We start from the raw sequence: 22,214 nt of genomic DNA, 5'->3' as shown, positions 1-22,214 counted from the left end.
TTATTATTATTATTATTATTATTATTATTATTATTATTATTATTATTTTTGAAAGCATCATAGTACAAATGATTCACAGGCATCAGCTGTCTTTCTGCAGAAGTTCTGCCCTTGATCCACATACATAATCCAATATAAACAGTGTGGTATCTGGGAATGTACCTACTGCTCCAATATTACTAGAAGTTTCTCTGCCTGAGCAGAGTTTTTGGGAAAGTTCTTCCTACCATGTCATTTAGCTTGTACAAGTCCAATTAGCTGTTCCTTAACACCTCTTGTTTCTGCAGCAGATAGTGGAAATGTTCACAAGCCTGAACAGCTTTAAGACTGGAGTGTGGGGTGCAAATCAAGGATCAGTCTCCTTTCATTGGGGGTGGGAGCCACCCTTTGTCTTATAGCCCTGTGTAATAGTTCTCTGGGAGACTGACTCAGTCATGGAATTGGGGAGGACATATAAATGTATTCTGGTGAGGAATCAGGTCTTTGTCTCTTGTCTGCCCACTCTTGACACCTTTCTTTCTCAGAGACAGCTCGAGGGATTTGGCAGATGGATAACGAATGAGAAGTGTTGGCAGCACATGGAGTAGAGAGAAAAAATGGTGGATGAACAGATTCTCCCAGTCTTTGAGAAGTTACACATGAAATATGAGTGCTGTTGATGTGAATGCAAATCTGATGACTACAGTAGGGCCAGATTTCCGTTACATTTCCAGATATCATTGTTTGTGTTTTGTTGACTTCTAAATTGGTTAAGATGAATGAAGCTACAAGTCAGATACGTTTTCTCACATTTCTTTTATTTCCTGCTCACTTGTGGCCTTTTATACTTATCTTTCTTAGTAATTTGTATAATGCTGTATTCCATTGTCTTTTTTGTTTAATCACTTAGACTTCTGGCAATATGTGACATTTCAGCAGACACTGGAGGATCTATAGAATTTATGACGGAGTGTACAACAATTGATAATCCATTTTGTATGTATGATGCTGACCAGCATATTACTCATGACAGGTGGGAGAGCCCTTACTTTTTATTGCTTTCCAATGTAATTTGTACAGTGAAACATTATATTGAAAAATCACGTGCTTAGGACACTTCTGAAAGGTGGTACCTTTCAGGTACTGAGAAGTAGTTTAGAAGAGCTGTGTTCTCTCTTTCAGTGTTGAAGGCTCAGGGATTCTGATGTGTTCCATTGATAATCTGCCAGCTCAGCTTCCTATAGAAGCAACAGAGTACTTTGGCGATATGCTTTTCCCATATATTGAAGAGATGGTAAGGTCTTATGTGTCCAACGAGAAGGTAAAGACTTGGACTTTGGTCTGACTGTTTGTTGCTTTTCTGGTCTCCTGTATACATTCAAAAGGAATCTGCTGTAGAACATAACTGACTGTATACTTCAAAAAAAAAAAAAAGGTTTTGAAGTCAATCCTTTCAAACACAATATGAACGACACATTAATGACCTGGATGTCTTAGGGATTTGTCAAGAACACTTTCTGTAGGCAGGAAACAGACTCTGGCAGGTAGTTCATTGCTTCTGGACCCTGCAGTAAATGTCTAAATCTGATTTTCTTGGGCACTCAACATTCACTTACAGAATGGTGTTTGAATTCCTGTATTTTCCTAAAAGTCAAGTGACATGAGTACGGCCAGAAGAATTTCAAATTTATAAGATATTGGTATTGTTGCATGCATTTAAATGTTGATTGAAGTCTTGATGTTTTACTTTGAAAATATAATGTGTAATAAATGACCTGATTTGAAATAACTTATCTCCACAGCTGTTATCAGAAGGCTCAGAACCTCTTGAAAAACAGAATTACTCACCTGTTGTTCGAGATGTAAGTTTTTCAATTTGGCACTCTTCTCGTCTTCTTCTGCTTTGAAATACATAGATACATAAACCCCTCAAAATTTGTTTCATATACTTTCAGGCAGTGATTGCATCCAATGGCTCACTGACACCTAAGTATCAATATATCCAGAAACTGAGAGAGAGCAGGTAATGTATAGCTTTTTAACACTCACCCCCTTCTCTGCATTCTGTCTCCCCTTTTGTATTTATTTACTCTTGTGTTTAAGTGGAATGCATCTATATTGCACTGTCTAAATCTGATGCTTGATGATTTCCCTATTTCTTCTTGCACATTGCCTAAATCATTAACATATGTTGATAACTTATATTAAAGCTGAGAAAATTATCATTTTTCTCTCTCTTGAGTTATGAAAACTTTTTTACCAGAGAGAGGCAGAAAACAGCCACATGCCAGTATTACTCTGTAACTCGTCCTTTTGAAATGGATGTAACATACAATCATTTGAAAGGAATGGCTGAAAGCAAAAGGCTCTTAAATATACCTTGAATCCAGTTACATCTTGTATGGCTCAAGTGCTGTGCTGTGTAGTGTTGTTCTGTGACTGAATGTACTCAGGAAATTCTGTGAGACTCTCAGATTTTCATTGTATTCCTGCAGCTACAACTTTAGCTACCACTTCGTCCAAACTCTGTCTCAGTAGTTATCTGCCAGTGGTAGCATTGAGTGGATTAAGCTAACAAAAACATAAACAACATGGATATCCCTTCCCTTCCCCTTGCTCCCTGCTATTAACAAGCATCTATAATTTACCTATGAAAAATGTTAATTTGACAATAAGTGGGTACCTCTGGCTTCACGTTCATGGTCAATGAGAGCTGCACTGTACATGATATAAGAGCTTAAATTGGTCTGACCATAAGCACTGCATGCATTATGCACTGAAAACATAGTATGTTGACTTCTGCATCCCAAACTTCTCCACTTTCCATGGGGAACTTTGAGATTTGTGGTCATGAACATGTGCATGATGTACTGTAGGTGCATTTTCCACACAAAGTAACATGCTTTTGCTTCTCAGAGGCTTCAGTTCGGAGTGATTTTTGTTATGTGCTGTTTGAGACACCCCCTCAAGAGACTGTCTCAATAGCAAATTTTCTTATTCCTCACACAGCGCAATGATCTGATTTTTTTGCTTCCTCTATAATCCCTTGCTTGGTCTTGTGCAAACTACCCTGAGAATCTAGAGACTTCATTCCAAAGGGGGTTTTTGTGGGTAGATTTTTTATATTTCTGCAGATCTGCATATTGTATGTGATGTTCATTTGTTCACTGGTGTTGTTCACTTAGGTGTTGGAAAAGCAGAACCTGCTAACAATGCCCTCCTTTACTTTGCAAACTTTGGGGATGATGCGAGTGAAAGCAGGGTTTTACTGCTTGAGGTGTGATGGTTTAGTAGAGATAGGCTCTTGTTTAAAGCCTGTAGGAATGTTGTGCCTTGTTATTACTGTAACATAGTATGATGCTGTGTCCAGTTCAGTTTTTGAGGGCTCTATTTAGACTAATTGCTAATACCCTTTCAAGTCCATGAGCATTTCAGACATAGGACAGTCAGACTGTATGAGCTGAACTGCCTTGGGTACCACTAGAATGCAGAAGCATTTTGATTTACCAAACTCATTTTCATCTTTATACCTTTACTTGCTTCTTAACTCCTACTGGTTTCCCATCCACAGCTGCAATGGCATATCACATTAATAGTGTGGACCTGTTATTTGTTCATAGATCAACATAAATGAATTATTTAAACTCATATATAGAGAATAGCCACAATCTGAAATGTTCTTTTCTGGATGTGTAGATTCTGTTCCCGTAATTGATGAGTCATTTGGCAGCTCACATTTTTGGCTGTCCTAGAGTAGACATGCTGTATTTGGTCCAAGTGTGACCTCGTTCTAGACACTGGAAAAGTTTTTAATAAATATGAAAAGTTTGATTGCAAAATTCAGCTCACTTTCATACAGGAAGTCCTTCCATTCATCAACACTCCAAGCTGCATACCACTTCTGCTCTCTAAAGGGTAGAGAAGTATTTTTCTCTTGCCCTGCCCATGAGTGTGTAGCTGTGGAAGATATTCTATTAGAATAGGTAGTAGGAGGAGGAAAGTCCTTGGGTTTGCCATATGAAAGGCTATGATGGGCTTAGAAGACTTTCTGTGAATGTATTAAATCATGACTTGACTTTCTATAAAAAAAATAAAATCTGTAAAACTTTTATGAAGGTAAAAATTTACAGTAATTTATAGTAATAATTTAGATAAATTAGAAAGTTTTAAGCTAAAAGGAAAAATAATTATGAACAACCAAAATGTGTTTTCCTACTATAATTTATGTGTTTCTGAGAGCATATTTAAACACCTGCAGCATTACATTATTCTGATTGGCAAATAAAATGCAAAATCTGATGTGAATGTATTTTATATTGAAAGTCATCAGGAGATCTACATAAATTTATTTATGAGAGTACTAGTAGTTTGGTTGAAACACTCTATGATGGTTTTCAAATCTGAGTCCTTGTCTGCAATGATGATTTCTTAATTGGGCATTAACTTTTATTTGACTTCTGTTGACTATCATGTTCCTATGATGGACTAATATGAGCCTAGTATAACTTACATAAAATATACTTTCACCAGAATGGTTTTGCATACTTTAACAGTTACCTGTGATGTAAAGGGAGCTAGACAGAGACTGAAATCCCTTTCTGACTGCCCAGCATGACATAGACAGCTTGGTGGTCCTCCCGTGATCAGGTTACAGGAATTTGGCCATTGGAAAAGATGCAACTGAGGAAAATTTTGATGAACAGCCACTAACAATTCAAGAAGCAGCAGAGATGTTGAATTGGTCATGTTTATGTTAGAGAAAAGAAATTAGAAGTTATGCAGCAGAAGAATGGAAGCAGTACTAAATGGTGCTGGATCAGTTAATTAGGAACTTGACTCTCGGTCTGAATAGAGCTCTTGGTTTGTAGACTTACTAAAACATACTTCTGTTAACCTTAGCAGCTTACAGTTTCCTTCTGTGTGGTTTTTAATTTTGCCTGTAACACCTTCTAGGGAACAGGCTCAGTCTCTAAAGATGGGTGATAAGAAGAGGGTTTTATTGCTCGGATCAGGCTATGTTTCTGGCCCTGTACTTGAATATCTCACTAGAGATTCCAACATTGGCGTCACAGTTGGTAAGTAAGAATTGGTTTATTTTCATTACAAAATTGTGTCTTACTGAAACCTGCTAATGTGGCAGAACCTTTCTGATAAATAATAAATGGATGCTGTTCTGAGAACAGATAAAGAAAATCTTTGTTATTATGCACAGCAGAAAAGGATTTTGTAGCTTTGTGAGCATTTTGGGTTTATATAATTGATTTTGAAAATTACACAGCCATGTTAAAAGTTTACTGTTTGCATGTGTAATCTGTGGGGAAATTAGAGGTATTTTTTCCTGCTTGGGGCTTGGGATTGTTTTTGTAGCTAGTCAGTCAGCTGGCGTTTGGCTGTGTTTTCAGTCTCAAACAACAAGAAGATGAAAATGTTTTTGTGGACATCTGTATGAGTGAAGTCTCTGCTGTTGTTATAACCAGTGCCGTGGTGGTAAAACTTCAGACTCTGACCTTCCCATGAGCCCCACATGCCTGCTTCTTTATTCCTCTGTTTTGGTTTTATCTGTAGCATGTTTCAGGCTGGGGATCTCAGTAGCTGTTTTCTGTACTCTTAATGATGACTTTATCCTGATTCTGTGACTTCAGATTTAAAACAAAGGCTGCATTACCTGAAAGATACTTTGCTGGGAAGTGGTTTCACTTAAAACTTAGTTATATTTCTGTTGATTTTTGTTGTTGCTTTGGTTTGTTTTTTTCCCTTCATGCCATTTTCATACTTGGCTGCTTTTGGTACCCTTCATGGCGATAACCACAGTACTTTTAACCCCTGGGAGAAGATTTACTAGGAAGAAGTAGGGAACTCTAGGAAAGCTGCACCCTGGTTATCAGTACTGCCTGAGGTGGTGAACAGGGGAGGATTACAGCAATGTGGAGTGAACATCCCCTCATCAGTACAGAGGCTACATCTAGTTCCTGCAATACAGTAGCAGGAAGAGAAACTAGGTGAACTGGAAGATATGTTTTGCCAAGCACTGAGCAAACATAGCAGGTGCCTCTTATCTGGGTAGCTTAAAAACATGCAATTTCTACAGCTCACACTCGGAAGGAAAGAGACACAAAGATATTACTTGTTTAATATTTGACAGCAGGCAAGTAGACGCAGAAAGCACAAAATGCACATCACAGTGCCATGTTTGGTTTCCTACTGTCAGACTACACCACTTTAAATCCAAGTGTTGGAAACCTTAATTGGGAAACCTTCATGTAATCAACTTCTTTTAGTTTGAATTTGTGGATGATTTTGCCTAGCACTTTTTCTCAGCACAATTTTATTAGTAGAGTGTGGAGAATCACAGTCCGGCAATCTTTATTTCCCCTTGAGTGTGGAAAGGTCATAAGGAAATAAGGCCCTAACTTAGAGGCACAGATGCTTTTAATTCTCCATAACCCTGTGCTCCACCTGCTTCCTTCTTTGGCCACTCCTTATTCCTGGCTGAGTTCCCTCTGTTTTGTGCTGGCAGCCGTGGTGAGCTGGGGCAGGAAACCGGTCAGATGTGGCAAATACTGGCTGTGTTATCGTGGATCTCTTTTTCAGTTCTGCATTCCTTATAATGGTAGGGAAGTGAAGGCAGGCGGAGACTGGATTTATCCCCTTTCGTTATAATATTATCATATGCATGATTGGTAGGACTAAGCCATAGGGAAATATTAAAACTGATCAGATTGAATCTGGGCCTTTTAGTCATATTTGACCTAAGCTAAAGCGTAATGCTTCTATCTTTGTTACATTAAAAGTGGTGAATGATGTGAATTGTTTTTGCTTTAAACTATTAAACTGTTCTTCACTGGAAATAGGAATTCTGTTAAAGTGTATTGAAATGGAGTGTTTGAAAGATTTCTTTTTAAACCATATTTATCTATAAATGTATGGCTATGTAGAATGAGGGATGGAGTAAGTTTTTCCAAGCATGTGTTTGTTTACTAAATCTGTTAGTTAGCTGTGTTGAACTTCGATGTTCATCTAGACCTTGAAACTAGTTAAGATTTTCCTGTCTCACTTAAGCCAAGCAGACCCTGAAAAAGAAAAATAAATTTTCCTCTTTAGGCTTTTTTCCCTCCTGGACTTCTAATCAGCTTCTTGCTTTTCAGTGAAGTAGTCTGAGCTTTTGCAGAAATAGATGCTACCATCGAAAACTGGTTGAATACTTCACCTCTGAATTTAATTGACCAGGTTAGAGAAGTAACCATTTTAGAACCAGGCAAAAATATGTACTACATAGTGACCTAAAATACTTTAGGCCTCAAGATAAATTGTTACACTAATTGAAAATGGTTGTTTTCAGCAGGATGATGCTAATCCAAACATGGTTTACTTTTAAAACATATTGGGCATACAATTTTTCTGCTGCAATCTTCCCTCAAGAGTCAGTGCAATACAGTATTTCATTAAAGTGGTAAAGAAGGGAGATAACTTCTAGTTTTGTGTGAATAATTTGTATTGACTTAGTCTGCTGATAGGAAAACTGCAGCTAAAACTTTTGTCAAGTACTCCAACAAAGCTGCTAATAAGTTGCAAGTCTGTTCTCATTACGCAATTTAGCAGTGAGTGGTTCTTTACTTCTGAGAGTAAGTATTCCTTGTAGATTCTTATTCTTGAGTTATAACTGGTTTGACACTGGCAATTGATAATAAAATTGACTATTTAGGGGAAGTAAGGTGCTTTATGCCTGATTTCTCTTCAACTGTTAGTGAAGGAAAACATCCATGCAACTGTTCTTCTTTGGGAAATATAGCACAATTATACATGGGTGCTTAGGACTTAGCTTCATCTTTAGGTAATGGTTTATGCATTTTGCTTTTAAAACAGTATCTGTCATGAAGGAGCAACTTGAGCAACTGACAAAAAAATACAGCAATGTTACTTCAGTTCATATGGATGTCCTTAAGTGTGAGGAAGAGCTGTCCTCTCTGGTGAAGAAACATGACCTCGTGATCAGGTCAGAATTCTGTGTAAAACATGATAGGCTCAAAACTAAGTCATGCTGCTTCTTTCTGCTAGTTGACTGATCTAAATCAATACAGTAACTTTTTTTTTAATAGCCAAGAACTGGGGTCATATTTGTAAATGTAAGTAGTTGTAACTGGTCAGGGCTTCTCATGTACCATGGCATCAGGACTTCAGAAGGGGTTTTGTCTGCAGCATCTCTTCAGAAGTGTTCACTAGTTACGTGGACTCCCTTCCACAAGCATTTGTGTGAGGGGCCGGTTGCATCCACAAATATATGTGTCCCTGGGATCAAATGTGCACGTTCACAAGAGGAGGCAAAATTCTGACACCTTGGTCATTCCTCCTGAATATCCCATTAAGAAAGAATTAATTCCAGGTATTGATACAGGGAAGGAAATAACGTCATAGTCCTTGCCTTTCTATTTCTTTTGCCGTGGATGTCATGAGTGTTGTTTTCATTCCATCTAGAGCATGCTTTTCACAAAGTACTTCACCAAGAGCTTTGTAACGCAAGTTTTCACAGGCGTGGTTTTGCAGCCATACCTGTTTAGAAGGTGGCTTTGGAAAGAGGTCAGTGATTTGTGTTTTACAGAGAAGTGTGACAAAAGATGCTGTTTCAAGAATGACTCCCATACTATTTGGTGCCCTGTTCTGAGTGCATATAACAATGCTGGCCTGATAGGGTAGTATTTCACTTATGTAGGTATGAAACTACTCAGGGTATGACTGTTTTTTTTGAGCCATTACTTGAGCTCTTTTGTAGGCATACAAAAAACATTTGTGAGTGTCTTTCTAGCGACAGCATGAGTAATTAGTTGAATTTTGATGTTGCATAATTCTCCTTCATTTGTAGTTTGCTACCTTATTCAGCACATCCTTTTGTTGCTAAGAAATGTATTGAGAACAAAGTGAACTTGGTAACAGCCAGCTACTTAACACCAGCTATGAAAGAACTCCAGGAGAGGTAGGTGTGACAGTAGCATCTCTCTGGTTTTGCTTTCTTTTTTTAGTGCGTTTTCTGAATATTTTGCAGTCTGTTACACCTGCAATGCTTGGTGTGAATTAGTGTTTTCTGCGTTTTTTCTCCTTTCCTTTCTGTGCTGGAGGACTTTCCCCAAAGGTGCATGTGGCAGAAAGGAGCAATGAGTGCATACCCCAACCTCATTATACTAGTGCTCTAAACACTGGAATGTACTTTCCTGCATGCATCATCTTATTTCATGTTAATGTTCCTTTTCCTCTCCCCACAGACCTGCCAGGATCATCTGATGTTCAAGTTGAGCAACTGGGCTGTCCTATTCTAACAGCAAGCTTGTTTGTCATCCTTTGCCTTCCCCTAATAAAAACTCATTCTTGGCTTGTTGTATCTACAGTAATCTCCTTCTTCATGCCCTTCTTTTGGATAGGCACACTGTATTATTCTCAAATAGGTGACAGCTCTAACTATTGTAATGTTTCTGTTGTCCTACTTACTATGTGCTTGGAAGTTGTTTTGGCATGGAGCTTCATCTAGGTGCTCCTCTCAGTCATGATACCAGAAAATCTGAAGCACATTCAAGTGAGATGAGAACTGTACATGCTGTGTCTTTACAAAAGATAAACCAGAAAAGGCTAGACAGGTAGTGAACCGGTGTTGCAGACAAGGAGGGAGATTTAGGGGCCCTCCTCCTCTTCTTGCTGAGGTCATGGCATGCTTTCAGAAAAAAAAAAAGAAAAGGCACTTCTCATTTATCAAAACACAAAGTGATTTTGAAAATAAAATAAAATAAATCCTCAGTTTGTGGTGATAAGTGAGATCCTCTGGGAGTGTCGGCAACTATTAGAAAAAAAAAAAGAAAACCCTAATACTTTTAATTTGGGAAAGTAGGCCTTTCAATCCTTCTCACCTGCAGGACCTCTTCAGGACAATTAGGACTGTCTCTGTGCTGCTCGCTGCACTACCTTCCTGCATTATAGCACTGTCCAGGAGAATGTGGAATGTGGAGTAACTGGGGGGAATTTCTTTTTCCACCAGTCCTTAGGTCTTGCAGTGAAGTAAGAGAATCAAAAGTTAGAAAGCTCTTAGACAGTTGTCACTGTTCAGGTTTCAACATCTACTTTTGTTTTTTTTGTTTTCCACAAACTGCAGATAGAGCCCAGAATTTACTGTGTGGAAGATTCACTGGGCCTTTGTTGGACAGATTTATGGAATAAAAGGGCAGTAATAATGAATATTCTGACGGCTCTGTATTTCTGTTATTTTTAGTGTAGAAGCTGCTGGTATTACAGTTGTCAGTGAAATGGGTTTGGATCCTGGTCTTGACCATATGTTGGCAATGGAATGCATTGACAAGGCAAAAGAAGTTGGTGCTACGGTAAGCTTAGCAGGTAGTTCTGCCAAATTTCTATTAGTAAAGTTGCTTTTTTAACCCCAGCTGAGGTGTAACAGACTCTGGACATTTTACTTTTTCTGGTGTTTGGAATTTGGTAGCTACTATTGTGTAACTGATATGTGACAGATGCTGGACATTTTACTTTTTCAACTAAGATGGCCATGCCCCAGTGTATGTTTTGGTTTCCTCTCCTTTATAGTCAGTGTCTGCAGTGGGACAGCTTGACGCTGTTGCTCAGTGAAATTGTTTTGTTTTCCCCTTTTCACTGTAGATTCTTCTGATTTGGCCCATTTAGGGGATAATGTCAACAGAAATTTTAAGAACTAATGGGGATTCTGCAGGGTAGCTCTGTGCCATTTGCATCTTGGTCTGTCTTGTCTTCACTGTTTCTTTCCTGTGGATAAATCTGACAGGTTATATCCTACACTTCTTTCTGCGGTGGCCTGCCAGCTCCGGAGCACTCTGACAATCCTCTGAGATACAAGTTCAGCTGGAGTCCACAAGGAGTGTTGCTGAATACAGTTCAGTCTGCCACATATTTAAAAGATGGAGAGGTGAAATAATGTGAATATTTCTATTTAAAGCCAGACAAAGATGGTGGTATTGGGCTAAGGAGGGAATTGGGATTTGTAAGGTGCTATTTGCTTTCAAGCCCGTGTCAGTCAGGTGCCTAAGCCAGTTGCATGCATGACTTAGTCCCATATTTGGAGCATGATGATGACTGATTGCTAGCAGCTTAATTCTTACTTACTACGTGGAAACTGATGGCAAGGAGGGAAGGTGTTCTAGTAACTAAAGCACTGGATTGGAGTTGGTTTTCTGGGTTCAACTTCCAGACCTGTTGGGTGTTGCTTTTGCCACTTAATTGCCCTGTCTTTGGCCCTGTGAAACAAAGGTGAGAGTGCATCCTTCTACTTGCTTTTCTGTCTAGTCATGCTTGTAAACCAAACGGCTTCATTTTGTAATTGTGCAGTGTATAGCAGAATTCTTGATTTCTTTTTCTTTTGGTGCAACCTGTAGTACTGAGTGGGTTTTGTGAAGTGTTTTTTTATGTGTTTTATATATGCTCTGTTTTGCTGTTTGTGCAACCTCTCAAATGGCACTGCATCTGTTTTATGGAAAGATTGTAACTGATTTGTGCAAAGCTATTGCAAGCCATTGTCGCAATTCCTGTTTCTAGTACTGTGTTTCTACTGTTACTAGCTCAGAGTAGTTACTGCAATACTGCCTTGTATAAGCACTGTAAAGTTTAGCTGATTACCTAAACTCTTTTATCTGCAAAACTTAGAAATCTTTTGAGATGTTTTATCATGACATTCTGGTGCTCTATTGTAAGAGAGGAGAAATTCAAGGATTGTACACTGGATCATTATTTAAAAAGTAAAAACACATAGTTAAAAGTTTAAGATGAAAGGGTTTCATGGAAAATGTGAAAATGTTTCTGATTTAATTCTGATCTGGTTCTCCTATTGCTAGGAAAAATTAGATCATGCATATGAATGATTCATTATGAGAGCACTGGGAAAGCTTGTCAGTAAATTCTGCAATTTTTTTCTCCTTGCCACTAAATACTTATCTGTCTTTGACCATTGTGTAGGATTCTTTCACACACCTGTCTTGTCTGGCAAACACAAGATGATCTTTTGGCATAGCTACAGGCTTCATTGCTTTAGTATTTCTTCTAGAAGTATACCTTGCCCCTTTGCTCAGAAGTCAGAAAATGAGTTTTCATTGATGCTGCACAGCAGATCTGGGCATTAGCTGCTTGAAGGAAGCAGGGTTCAAGGCTGTGGCTGGGAGTGATAATAGACCTAGTCAATGTCTTTTTTTGTTTCCCTTCAATAGAGTGTTCTCTCTGTGCTTTGTAGCCTCAAGATACACATGGGCAACAATTTTTTATCTTTATTTTAATCTTTAAAAAGAGAAGAAACAACCCCCCACCATGCTGTTTATATCTGCCTTCTCCTCCTGCATAAAAAACCCCAAAATAATAAATGATTTGACCAAAAAGCAAAGGGAGCATATGGGGCAGTCTCCCTTCACAATTTAGATTGGGCCTTTGTTTGCACCTGAAACACTAAGCATGTTTCTTCTATTTTTGAGCATACTTTATCTTTTGTGTTCTGAAATAAATTGAATAAGAGTGCCCCAAAATAATACTTGCTTATTTACTCTTGTTAATATTATAGTAATTATTTAATATTATATTAATTATTAAGTATATTAACACTTGCTTATTTACTCTTTCAAAAACATTAGATTATCAATATTCCAGCTGGAGGAGCATTACTGGATTCTGTCACTCCGATGGATTTTTTCCCAGGATTAAATCTCGAAGGTTTTCCTAACAGAGATAGTACAAAATATGCTGAGCCATATGGTATTCAGACAGCTCGCACTTTGTTGAGAGGCACCTTAAGATACAAAGTAAGTTGTTGGTGTTATTATTAGCAATTATTGTTTTCCTCAAGAGATGAATGTTGTAATTTCAAGAAAACTGTGTATTTAGAACTCAGCCTTTTATAGCTCTGCACTTGCTATTTATGAGCTCTTCACTATTCCAGTTGAGAGATAACTCAAAGCACGTATCTCATTTTCTTTAATATAGCTTTACTTGCTGTATTTAACACGTATTTGTTGCAAACCAGAAAAAAATTTTACTCGTTTTAAGCAACTGGTCAGTGGGCGTTGCATAGTCTGTATCTGTGGGTTTTTTTATTCTGGCTCTGTATTTGGTGTCAGATCAATAGAAGATTTTAAAAAAATTAAATAATTCTAGTGGATTTATGTGATGGTTTAAGTGGTTTTTAGAACTGATCTATTCTCTTTATTTGATAAAAATTTGAACTACAGTTTTGTTGTTTATATTCCCATGAAAAACATAATGTAAAAATCTTACAGAAAATTACGGTTTTCCGTGAAGCTGAGAAAGTTTTTCATTAGGTAACTAGGCATCTTGAATTTCAGAAGCTTTATAGTTTTGGCCAGCTAAGTAAAATGTTAAGAGATAAATGTATTTGCCTTCTAGCTGATCGACTCTTTTTCTTTCATTTGTTAGGTGCATAAAGCAGAATCAAAACAGAATCTTTTTTCTTTCAGATTTCCTTTTTTAAAATTATATTGTCAGTCAATACACATTATGAAGGAATAAATCTAAAGCCATATTGAAGGTTTGAAAAAGCTTTTATGGATGTCATAACATGTCTTTGGAATTACGGTTTATGCCAAGGTTTAAGTTACTGTTATTTGTCCATGGCCCGAGGAGTGTGTATGTCCTTTCTGTCATAATTCCTTCGCTGCAATACAACAGGATTTTTTCTTTATTTCTGGGAGGGAGGGAGGTTTGCTTAGCAAAAGAAGGCCAGTGTGGGGGAATAAGAGTTACAAATTGCACTAGCTCTCTTATTGTCGGTCTAGATACAATCTCTTGTTCAGAAGCTAAAAATATGTGGAAGGCATCTATCTCATAATGGAGTCTTAATATGACAGTATCTAGTCTTCCATTTGGTGCCTGGTAAAATTTTCTTCTTTTGTAAAAGTGTTAGCACAGGGAACTGCAAAAATGTCAGAATGACATGACGAGTGGTTGTCAATATGCTGCAAGAGTGCTGTTTCTGTTGTTTTGCTGCTTTCTTAATGCCCAAAGCAGGCCCAGCACTTTGGGTTGGGGTCATCTTGGTAGGGGTGTGTGGAAGAGCTTGCCATACCTCTACCTGTGTGGTACCTGCATCCCAGTATGTGGTGCTGAGCAGGGCAGAAGGTATTGTTGGCCCTTTGCACATGCTGCTGTTCGGCAGAGCAGGAAGCAATCTATTCAGCTCAGAAGCAATCATCTTCTCAAAGTGCCTTTTAAAGAGTAGGTTTAGAAAGATAATGGACTCAGTTTAAAAACAGGTGTCACACAGAAGGATCTCACTGCAAGACCACCTGAGCCGATAACCTAGTGCTGGTGGAATTGGCTCCTAATTATAATTAGCCCTCTTTCAGAGTGCTTTATTTCCACCATTCTGCTTTTTTAGTGTTTCTAGTCACTTCCATGTAAGTGTTTTCAGGTATGCAGCAGAGGTGTGGCAGTGTTAAGGGGATACAAACAAAAGTAAGCAGAAAGCCATTGAGACTTCTTTTATTGTGCAGCCTATTGCTGCTTTTGCAGTACCATTCCACTACTGTCAAATCCTTTTAAATACCATTCTACTGCTGTCCTGGTAGTCTCTCTGATATTTCTGAAGGAGAGAAACAAACACACAGGATTCTTATCTTTAAAATCAGTATATCTGATTTGATCTGTGACACAGTCACAGTGGTGTAAGACTGGGGTGAGCACAGTTCAGCATTGGGCTCTCTGTATTTGGTAGCTTGTTTATGGGCCAGCTGGCTGATACAACCCTGCCTATAATGATGTGCTGGACTTTGAACTAATGCTGGCCAGCTGAGCCCTCTGATCTCGGGAACCAATGGTACTTGCCACAGAAGTATTTATGACAGAATAAGTCATTAAAGAGGGTATTGAAAAGTAGGGAAGGGGTGGAGAGGGCCTGGGAAAGGCGGTAACCCCACTGGCATCAAGTTTTCGTGGCTAACTTGCCAAGAGAATAACACTTAACACTGCCATGGTTTTGTCTATCATTACAATCAAACGAAGGAGAAATACCTCATTTTCGAGTGTTTATTGTATTTAAAGATGTTGTTTTTTTATTCCAGGGATACTCCAAAACTATGGGAGGCTTTGTAAAACTAGGATTAATTAACCCAGATCCTTACCCTTTGCTAAGCTCCACCACACCACCTCTAACCTGGGTAAGTTACTCGGATTACTCTGCCTTCTTTCCTCTATTTTATCCATGGTTTTCTTACTGCTAGGCTTGGATGTACTTAGCGTTTTTGAATCTTGTACTGCATCCTGATCTTCTCTGATTTTTGTTCCTGGAAATTCAAAAACTTTCTTCAGTAGGAATGTAATATAGTGCTGGAACAGGTTCCCTGAGAGACTTTGGAATCTCTGACATTGGAGGCTTTCAGGACTTAGCTAGACAAAACCATGGCCATGTCTTTATGAATTGTCTTAAATTTGCTGTTACTCAGAGTCTAGCCCTCAGTGCTGTGAGTTTGCAGTGTCCGTATTGGGACTGGCACATGATCTTCAGTGTAAGAGTATGTTTTAGGGCATCAAGAAATAAGAGATCATGCGTAAAGGAGTATATTAAAATATTATTTTTCTGTTAAAACTCCATACAAGCAATTTTTTTGTCTTCTGTTATGCTGCTTTTCTGTCTTAATTTTGGTTGCCTTCATCTTTATTGCAGCCAAGGCATGACTCTGATGTGCTGCTGTTACATTTGACAATCAACATTTTGATTGGCTCTGTGGAGAAAGCAGGGAATTTCATATTTCAATATGGGGTAAATAGAGCTTATTACTTACCAGGTCTGTTTGTCTGCCTTCTGAGAAAAATTGTCTTCCCTTTTGCAAACCCCTGAGAGAATAACAGTTTATTACTCAGGTGAACAAAATTCAGATCTGTCTTCATCTTTGTGCTTTTTTTAAGCACTAATCTGGAAAAAGACACCAAGCTTGTGCTGTGTAATGGTCTGAGGACAACGCAGTATTTTTCTGATGATGTCATTATTTCCAGTTAAGAATGTCTTGACTGTTCTCGGAACCAAGAAAGCAGAAGGTCAAGAGGGCAAAGTCTTCCTTGTCTCTGACTAACTTACAGTGGTTCTCATTTTCCCAAATTCAAGGAGTTTTTGGACAGCCATATGAGAATTACCTTTTTTTTTTTTTGATAATTTTTGTCCACTTTGAATTTTAGTATTCATTTTGAGGCTAGTCTTTCTATCCTCAGTGAATAAGTATACAGTGTTATGTAATCTGTGAAAATAACTATAAACTCATTACTCTCACTGCAAACATTGTCTTAGCAAGGTTTTTACATTTTGGTAGTTTCCCTTTATCTCCTTTGCCTGGGAAGCAGAAGAGATGGGCCAACCTGAGCTTCTAAAGAGACTCTGCAGTTCTTGCTTGCTTCATATCTTGCTTATAGGTCTCTTTATTATCTGTCTTGCTGTGAATGAAGGAAGCAATAATTAGCATCTTAGTAATGGCCTTCAGATACGCAAAAAAAATCTTAAGAAAGCTCTTTGGTAATACTCCCCAGGATTGCCAAAGCCTTGTTCATCTCATCAGTCTGTTTCCTTCATTTTGAGAGGGACATTTCCCATTTCTAGACTAACTGAAAGATATCATATCCTTAAATTCCTGACTCTGGCAGTCTCCAGGTGTTTTCTCTTTCATCCTAACATCCTCCCACTGTTCCTTATTTATGCAGATTTCTATGTTCTTTCTGTATTGCCAGAGGAACAGATAAGACTAAAAAGTAGGGGAAAGCAGCTGAGGGGTGGGGTACAAAGCATTTTACAAAAAGATAGGCCCTATTCTCACCTGCTGTGATTAAGATTTTCACACTTTCTCACTTTCCCTTACACATAACCTGTCTTGTTAGAAGTCCTGAATTTTAACTGAGCTTAGTGGAGCAGTGGGTTCCCAAAACCTTGACTGAAAAGGGGTGGGAACAAATATCTTCATGAACCTTTTTTTTTTATGCAGAAAGAGCTCATGTGCAAACTGGTTGGAATTAAGTCTCCTGTTGAACACCATGTTCTTAAAGAAGCTGTATTTAACAAACTGGAAAAGGACAAAAGTCAGCTGGAGGCAGTAGAATGGTAAAAATGTTCCAGTGATTTTTAATGTTTTAAAAATAATTAAAATGTTTGCAATTCTAGCCATTTTGGTTCATGTTGAGACTGTTAAACTGGTATGCTGAACAAGCTGGGAATTATAAAACTGAGATGGAGCTGTTGATAGGCAATGATATAAGCCTTTCTCATTTCTTCTGCCAGGCTAGGTTTATTGGGAGATGAACCAGTTCCAGCAGCAGATTCCATTGTGGGGGCTCTTGCAAAGCACATGGAGATGAAGTTGCCCTTTGGTATGTGAGAAATTATTCTCAGGTGTTTGAGTGGAGCAAGTCCATATCTTTTATCAGCCGTAGTTAGATTAGTTTGCTCACCTTCATTAATAAACCTTCATGTTAGGGTTTTTAATGTATTCTGATGTTCTCTACTTCTCCAATTTATCCTTTTCTTTCCCTGCTACATTTTTAGTTTCATCTTAGTATTCTGTCCTCCTTAATGCTGTGCATGTGTAGTGCTTAACTCCTCAGGAATCTCATCTTGATGTACCTGAAATACAGTTTGTGTGCTTTTCTCTTAGGTACTGGAGAGAGAGATATGATTATTATGAGAAATGAAATAGGTCTCAGGCATCCTTCTGGTCATTTGGAAGACAAATTTGTTGATCTGGTTGTCTATGGAGATAACAAAGGACATTCTGCAATGGCTAAAACAGTAGGATACCCCACAGCTATTGCTGCTAAGATGGTTCTAGATGGTAAGTGGCTATTCCGACTTCAGTAACACTATTGCAACCCTCTGTATCTTTCTGCTGTAGAAAGCAGATATATAGTGTTTCTGAAGTGTATATGTGTATATATTTTTTTAAATTTATCAGAATCTTCCTGTCTTCTTTACAGGAATTTTTAATCTGCATGTTTGGTTGTTCAGTGACAACTCTTAATTTCCTACTTAATCCATAAAGATTTTAAGCAATTTAATCTTAAACTGGTGTAGAGAAAACCTTTAGCATGATAAATTACAATTGACTATGCCACAGTGAAACAGGTTAACATACACCTGTGCTGAACAAACTAGCTAGTTTCTGGATTGACAAAATTTGAGACTTACCTGATCATGCTGTATATACATAAACAAGAAAACTTCCTAGTCATTACTGTGTTGAAAGAAATAATATTATTTCCCTGTGCTTGCACTTAATCTTTTGAACATTGCTCTTTTCCTAGCTAACTGCAATGAGCAAAACTATGGGTTTTTTGTTGTTCTTATTTTAAAAAGTCCCAGCAACTCAAATTTTTAAGGTTTAGATGCTTTTCACCTAACTGCAGTTTCACAGCTCTATGAATTAAGTTCAAGCCGTGTATGCCACGATGTCTTCCAAACTTTTTTCCTTATTTTTTGGTACAGTACTGATGCTGTGTGAGAACCTAATGCCAGGATTGATAGATCTGCATGTTTAAATATATGCAAAAAGAAAAAAAATGAAAATTTATATAATTGCATATTGATCTTTGCATTTGGGTTGCCCTTGACTGACTGCCAGACTCAGCCACTCTCTCATTCCTCCTTCTCAACAGTATGGGGAGAAAACAAGATGAAAAAGCTCATAAGCTGAGATGAAGACAGAGATGACTTACTCTGTACTGTCATAGGCAAAACAGGCTCAACTTGGGAGAAAATTTATTTCCAATTAAAACAGGTTTGGATAATGCAAAAAAAGAGACAAATTAAAACAACAACTTCCTCCCTGCCCCTTTTCCCTCAAATTCACATTTCCATTCACTTCTCAGCTTCTTCCCTCTCTCCTGAGCAGTGCAGGGGGCTGCGAAATGGGGACCTGTGATCAGTCCATAACTGCTTCACTCTGCTGCTCCTTCCTCCTACTTTTCCTCTGCTCCAGCAGGGTCTTCACCACAGGCTGCAGGGGAATCTCTGATCCAGTATCTGGAGCACCTCCTCCCCCTCATGCTCTGACATTGGTGTTTCTCACACTTCTTTCCTCACTGCTGTTCAGTGTTTTGCTCTTTCTTAAATACATTTTCCCTGAGGCACCTCATCTGTGGCTGAGGGGCTCAGCTGTGCCCTGCGGTTGGACCTGGCCGAGTCCAGCACAGCAGCCCTGATCTTGCCCTCAGAAGCCCCATGTGGAAGTTACCAAAGCCTTGCTGAGTAAACCTAGTAGAGCCCTAACTCTAGGCTAACTCACTGGGTTTTTTCTACCTTTATTTCAGGTGAAATAATTGCCAAAGGCATGGTTATACCCTTGACGAAGAATGTTTATGGACCAATACTTGAACGTGTTCGGGCAGAAGGCATTATGTACAGTACTCACAGTGTTATCAAACAGTAACTGGAAGCAGTGGATTTAATCAGGTTTTGGCTTTTTTTGGTTCCAACCTCTGCCGCCCCTTTAAGAATCTCAATTTGAACCAGCTAAAGGCAGCACCTGCTGTTTCATACACAGATGTTGCCTTCCATAAAACCTGCTTTGACGTAGAAACTGTAGATACTCATGAATTTTGGTATTTTCCTCTGAAAATTGATAAGCTTTCATGTACACGTTTCAGCATCGATCAGATCTTTCCATAGATCTTTTCTAAAATATATTGGAAGGGTTGGGTTTGGTTTTTCTTTTTTTTTTCGTTATAGTTTATCTTCCAACTGTATAGGGTTATTAAGACAAATTTAAGCTGAAAGAAGTATCTATTAGTGGATTCTCTTTTGGTGGAAAAGTCTAGTTAATGAATTCCATTGCTGAAGTTTCCTTGTTCATGTGGTAAAAATTTTTCAGAATAATGGAGATGAAAGTGATATTTAAAATTTTAAGTCTGATTGTTCCTTCCCCTTTAACAGTATTTTTGAATATTTTCACAATAACAATATGCAAGAAATAGTTTAGAAATTCTGCACTACTAGCAAATAAGATCCTGTTAAATCTTAAAAATGTTCAGTTCTTAAATATTTCAAACCTAGATCTTAATATTTTTTTTAATCCATTTATAATGAGTGTAAATTTAAATTAATTGGAGGAGGGAGGAAGTTTAAAGCAAGCTTCCTCCCCATACCCTTTCCTGTTACAGAGTGGAAGCTGGTTGCAATATGTTGAAATACCTGCTGTTTCGTGTTGCCTTGTGCTGTGGAGAGAGCACATTAACATTCAGCTAGGCAGCTAGGAAGGGCATTCTACAGTTAATACAGAAATACAACAGTTAATGTGGTTAGAAGCCGCTCCAAATGATGTTTAGTCCTTCCACTTACACTGTGTGCCTTGTCCAGGTTAAGTACTGTTACAAAGGGAATAGATTGTGTAGTATATGCAGCTTTGAAATGCAGTAGGCTTAGAATTTTAAATTGCCACTTTTTAAGTTAGTTTCTGCCCTTCTGCTATCAGGCTTTTCAAGTATTCATTTGGGAGCCTATGCATACTACTCAGTACAGTGCCACTTTAGACTGATGAGAGTTTGCCGGTGGGCCAGCTCACTTGCTGCTGAGTGCTGTGCTGCATAGATGTCAGCCCCCCTCTAGCTGCAGTTTAGCCACATCAGTCCAGAACTGAACTTTAGCCCAAGTGCAGCTTCTCTGTAACAAAGCAGCGGTTGCCTCCTTCCAGTTCAGGGCTGCTTCTCTGGCTTTTGCTTAGGGATTTCTACACCACCTTGCAATGCAAGCATGGCCTAAACTTTACAGTTAGGTCTGTGAGGTGTAATGCTGTGGGCAGATAGTATTTGCACTGGTACCTGTGCAGCTGCCTAGAACTTCCCTTTTCTAAAGCTGAATACTGATGCTGGAAGCTGTCTGCTTTCAACTTTGCTCACAAGCGCACTTTGCTGATAAAAGCACAGCCTTTTACCTCCTGAGAACCATAGTGCTGTAATTACAGTTCTGAGGTGATGGAATTCCAGGTGTTGTTTTGCACAGTAGGAAAAGCAGCCATAACAATAATTCAAGTTTTGATCTCCAAATTTTGTTACTCAGGATTTGGATTTTCTTTGTGTAGATGCAATGAAGTAGCAACTGCAATAGTTAGGTGAAAGGAGCCAAAGGGAGAAGGAAGAATGAAGGGCAGAGTATTACTGTCAAAGAGAAGAGACTTTTTATACTGAACCATTGAATGCTTTTGTAATGTCAAATTTGGATTCTGTTAAAGTGCCATGCATATATCAGATGAAATTCTGTAACAGTGCCATGCATATACTGGACGAAATCCTGGCTCCACAAAGTTGCTTCACTTCTTACTGACCTTACAGGCTGTTGGTCTGTTGTATGGATGGTGTAGGCAGCTGGGCTAAGGATGAATGCAATGAATGTTCTGCTCTCTGCTGCCTCCTCCTTCTCCATGTAGATTAAAGGCCTACAGCTAAGGGTTAAAATTATACTTGTATCTGCTGGTCCCTTCCAGCCCAGTGCTTGGTGAGACCAGGATTTTACTTTAGAATTCTCTGATCCCCCCCTTAGCTCCCAAATACACAACCATGGAGTTGTAACTCTGTATATGTGCATGCACTGTACTTGCTTTTCTGCCTTGGAAATGCAGTATGCGAAGAAAATTGGAATTTTAGAAGTATCTAATATTTTTAGAGCACTAAAGAATGAGCACTACAGTGTTTCCTTCAAGAAACACTGCTACTATTTTTGAAACATTTTGTATTGAAGTATATTTCTGTTTCCCGGTGTAATGCTGCATTTTGTTTTCTACATTTAGACTTAAATGAATTTATTCTTCTTCTTTTTGTATGAAGATTATACTTCTCAGTTCTCTTTGCATATTATTGGAAAGATAATTGTATCTAATACACAAGATTGCTTGAAAAATAAATTTGAAATCCTCTGTTTTGTTGTCATGTCATCTTTACAGTCCAATGAAATGTACATGAATGGGATTTGGTTTTTCACATAGATGGTTATATTGAAAGGGTGTCTACACATTTTCTATGTGCATGAAATACGTTGGCATACTTCTTGCTAGACACACAGGAGAAGATTCTTCAAGGATTGTTTAAGCATCCCTATCTATATAATTATATACATAAATATATAGGTATACCTGTATCTAGACATCATTTTCAGTTATAATCTTAGTAGATTAATTTTGCTTAGTAAGTTTTGTTCTTGAGCACAAGGACATCTACTAAAATGGAAAGCTACAGAACAGTAGATGTATGATATT

The 22,214-nt window shown here is 38.3% G+C and overlaps 1 protein-coding gene across 1 annotated transcript in view; it reads left to right on the top strand.

Moving 5' to 3' along the window:
- AASS (aminoadipate-semialdehyde synthase) overlaps positions 1 to 21,877 on the top strand; it is a 28,890-nt gene extending 7,013 nt beyond the window's left edge. Inside the window, exons 10-24 of the mRNA XM_027679142.1 lie at positions 890 to 1,012; positions 1,162 to 1,273; positions 1,782 to 1,841; positions 1,935 to 2,002; positions 4,933 to 5,054; positions 7,843 to 7,972; positions 8,837 to 8,947; positions 10,229 to 10,337; positions 10,769 to 10,909; positions 12,615 to 12,782; positions 15,057 to 15,152; positions 16,962 to 17,077; positions 17,255 to 17,343; positions 17,628 to 17,804; positions 19,279 to 21,877. Coding sequence (XP_027534943.1) covers positions 890 to 1,012; positions 1,162 to 1,273; positions 1,782 to 1,841; positions 1,935 to 2,002; positions 4,933 to 5,054; positions 7,843 to 7,972; positions 8,837 to 8,947; positions 10,229 to 10,337; positions 10,769 to 10,909; positions 12,615 to 12,782; positions 15,057 to 15,152; positions 16,962 to 17,077; positions 17,255 to 17,343; positions 17,628 to 17,804; positions 19,279 to 19,397 — 1,741 coding nt within the window. The 3' untranslated portion in view covers positions 19,398 to 21,877. The remainder of the gene's footprint in view (positions 1 to 889; positions 1,013 to 1,161; positions 1,274 to 1,781; positions 1,842 to 1,934; positions 2,003 to 4,932; positions 5,055 to 7,842; positions 7,973 to 8,836; positions 8,948 to 10,228; positions 10,338 to 10,768; positions 10,910 to 12,614; positions 12,783 to 15,056; positions 15,153 to 16,961; positions 17,078 to 17,254; positions 17,344 to 17,627; positions 17,805 to 19,278) is intronic.
- The last annotated feature ends 337 nt before the right edge of the window (positions 21,878 to 22,214 follow it).

This window comes from Neopelma chrysocephalum, unplaced genomic scaffold, assembly GCF_003984885.1.
Source record: "Neopelma chrysocephalum unplaced genomic scaffold, ASM398488v2 Primary Assembly neopelma1_45, whole genome shotgun sequence".
NCBI classification, from domain to species: Eukaryota; Metazoa; Chordata; class Aves; order Passeriformes; family Pipridae; genus Neopelma; species Neopelma chrysocephalum.
Note: the sequence above shows the minus strand (reverse complement) of the source record. Positions and strands in the feature narration are given on the sequence as shown.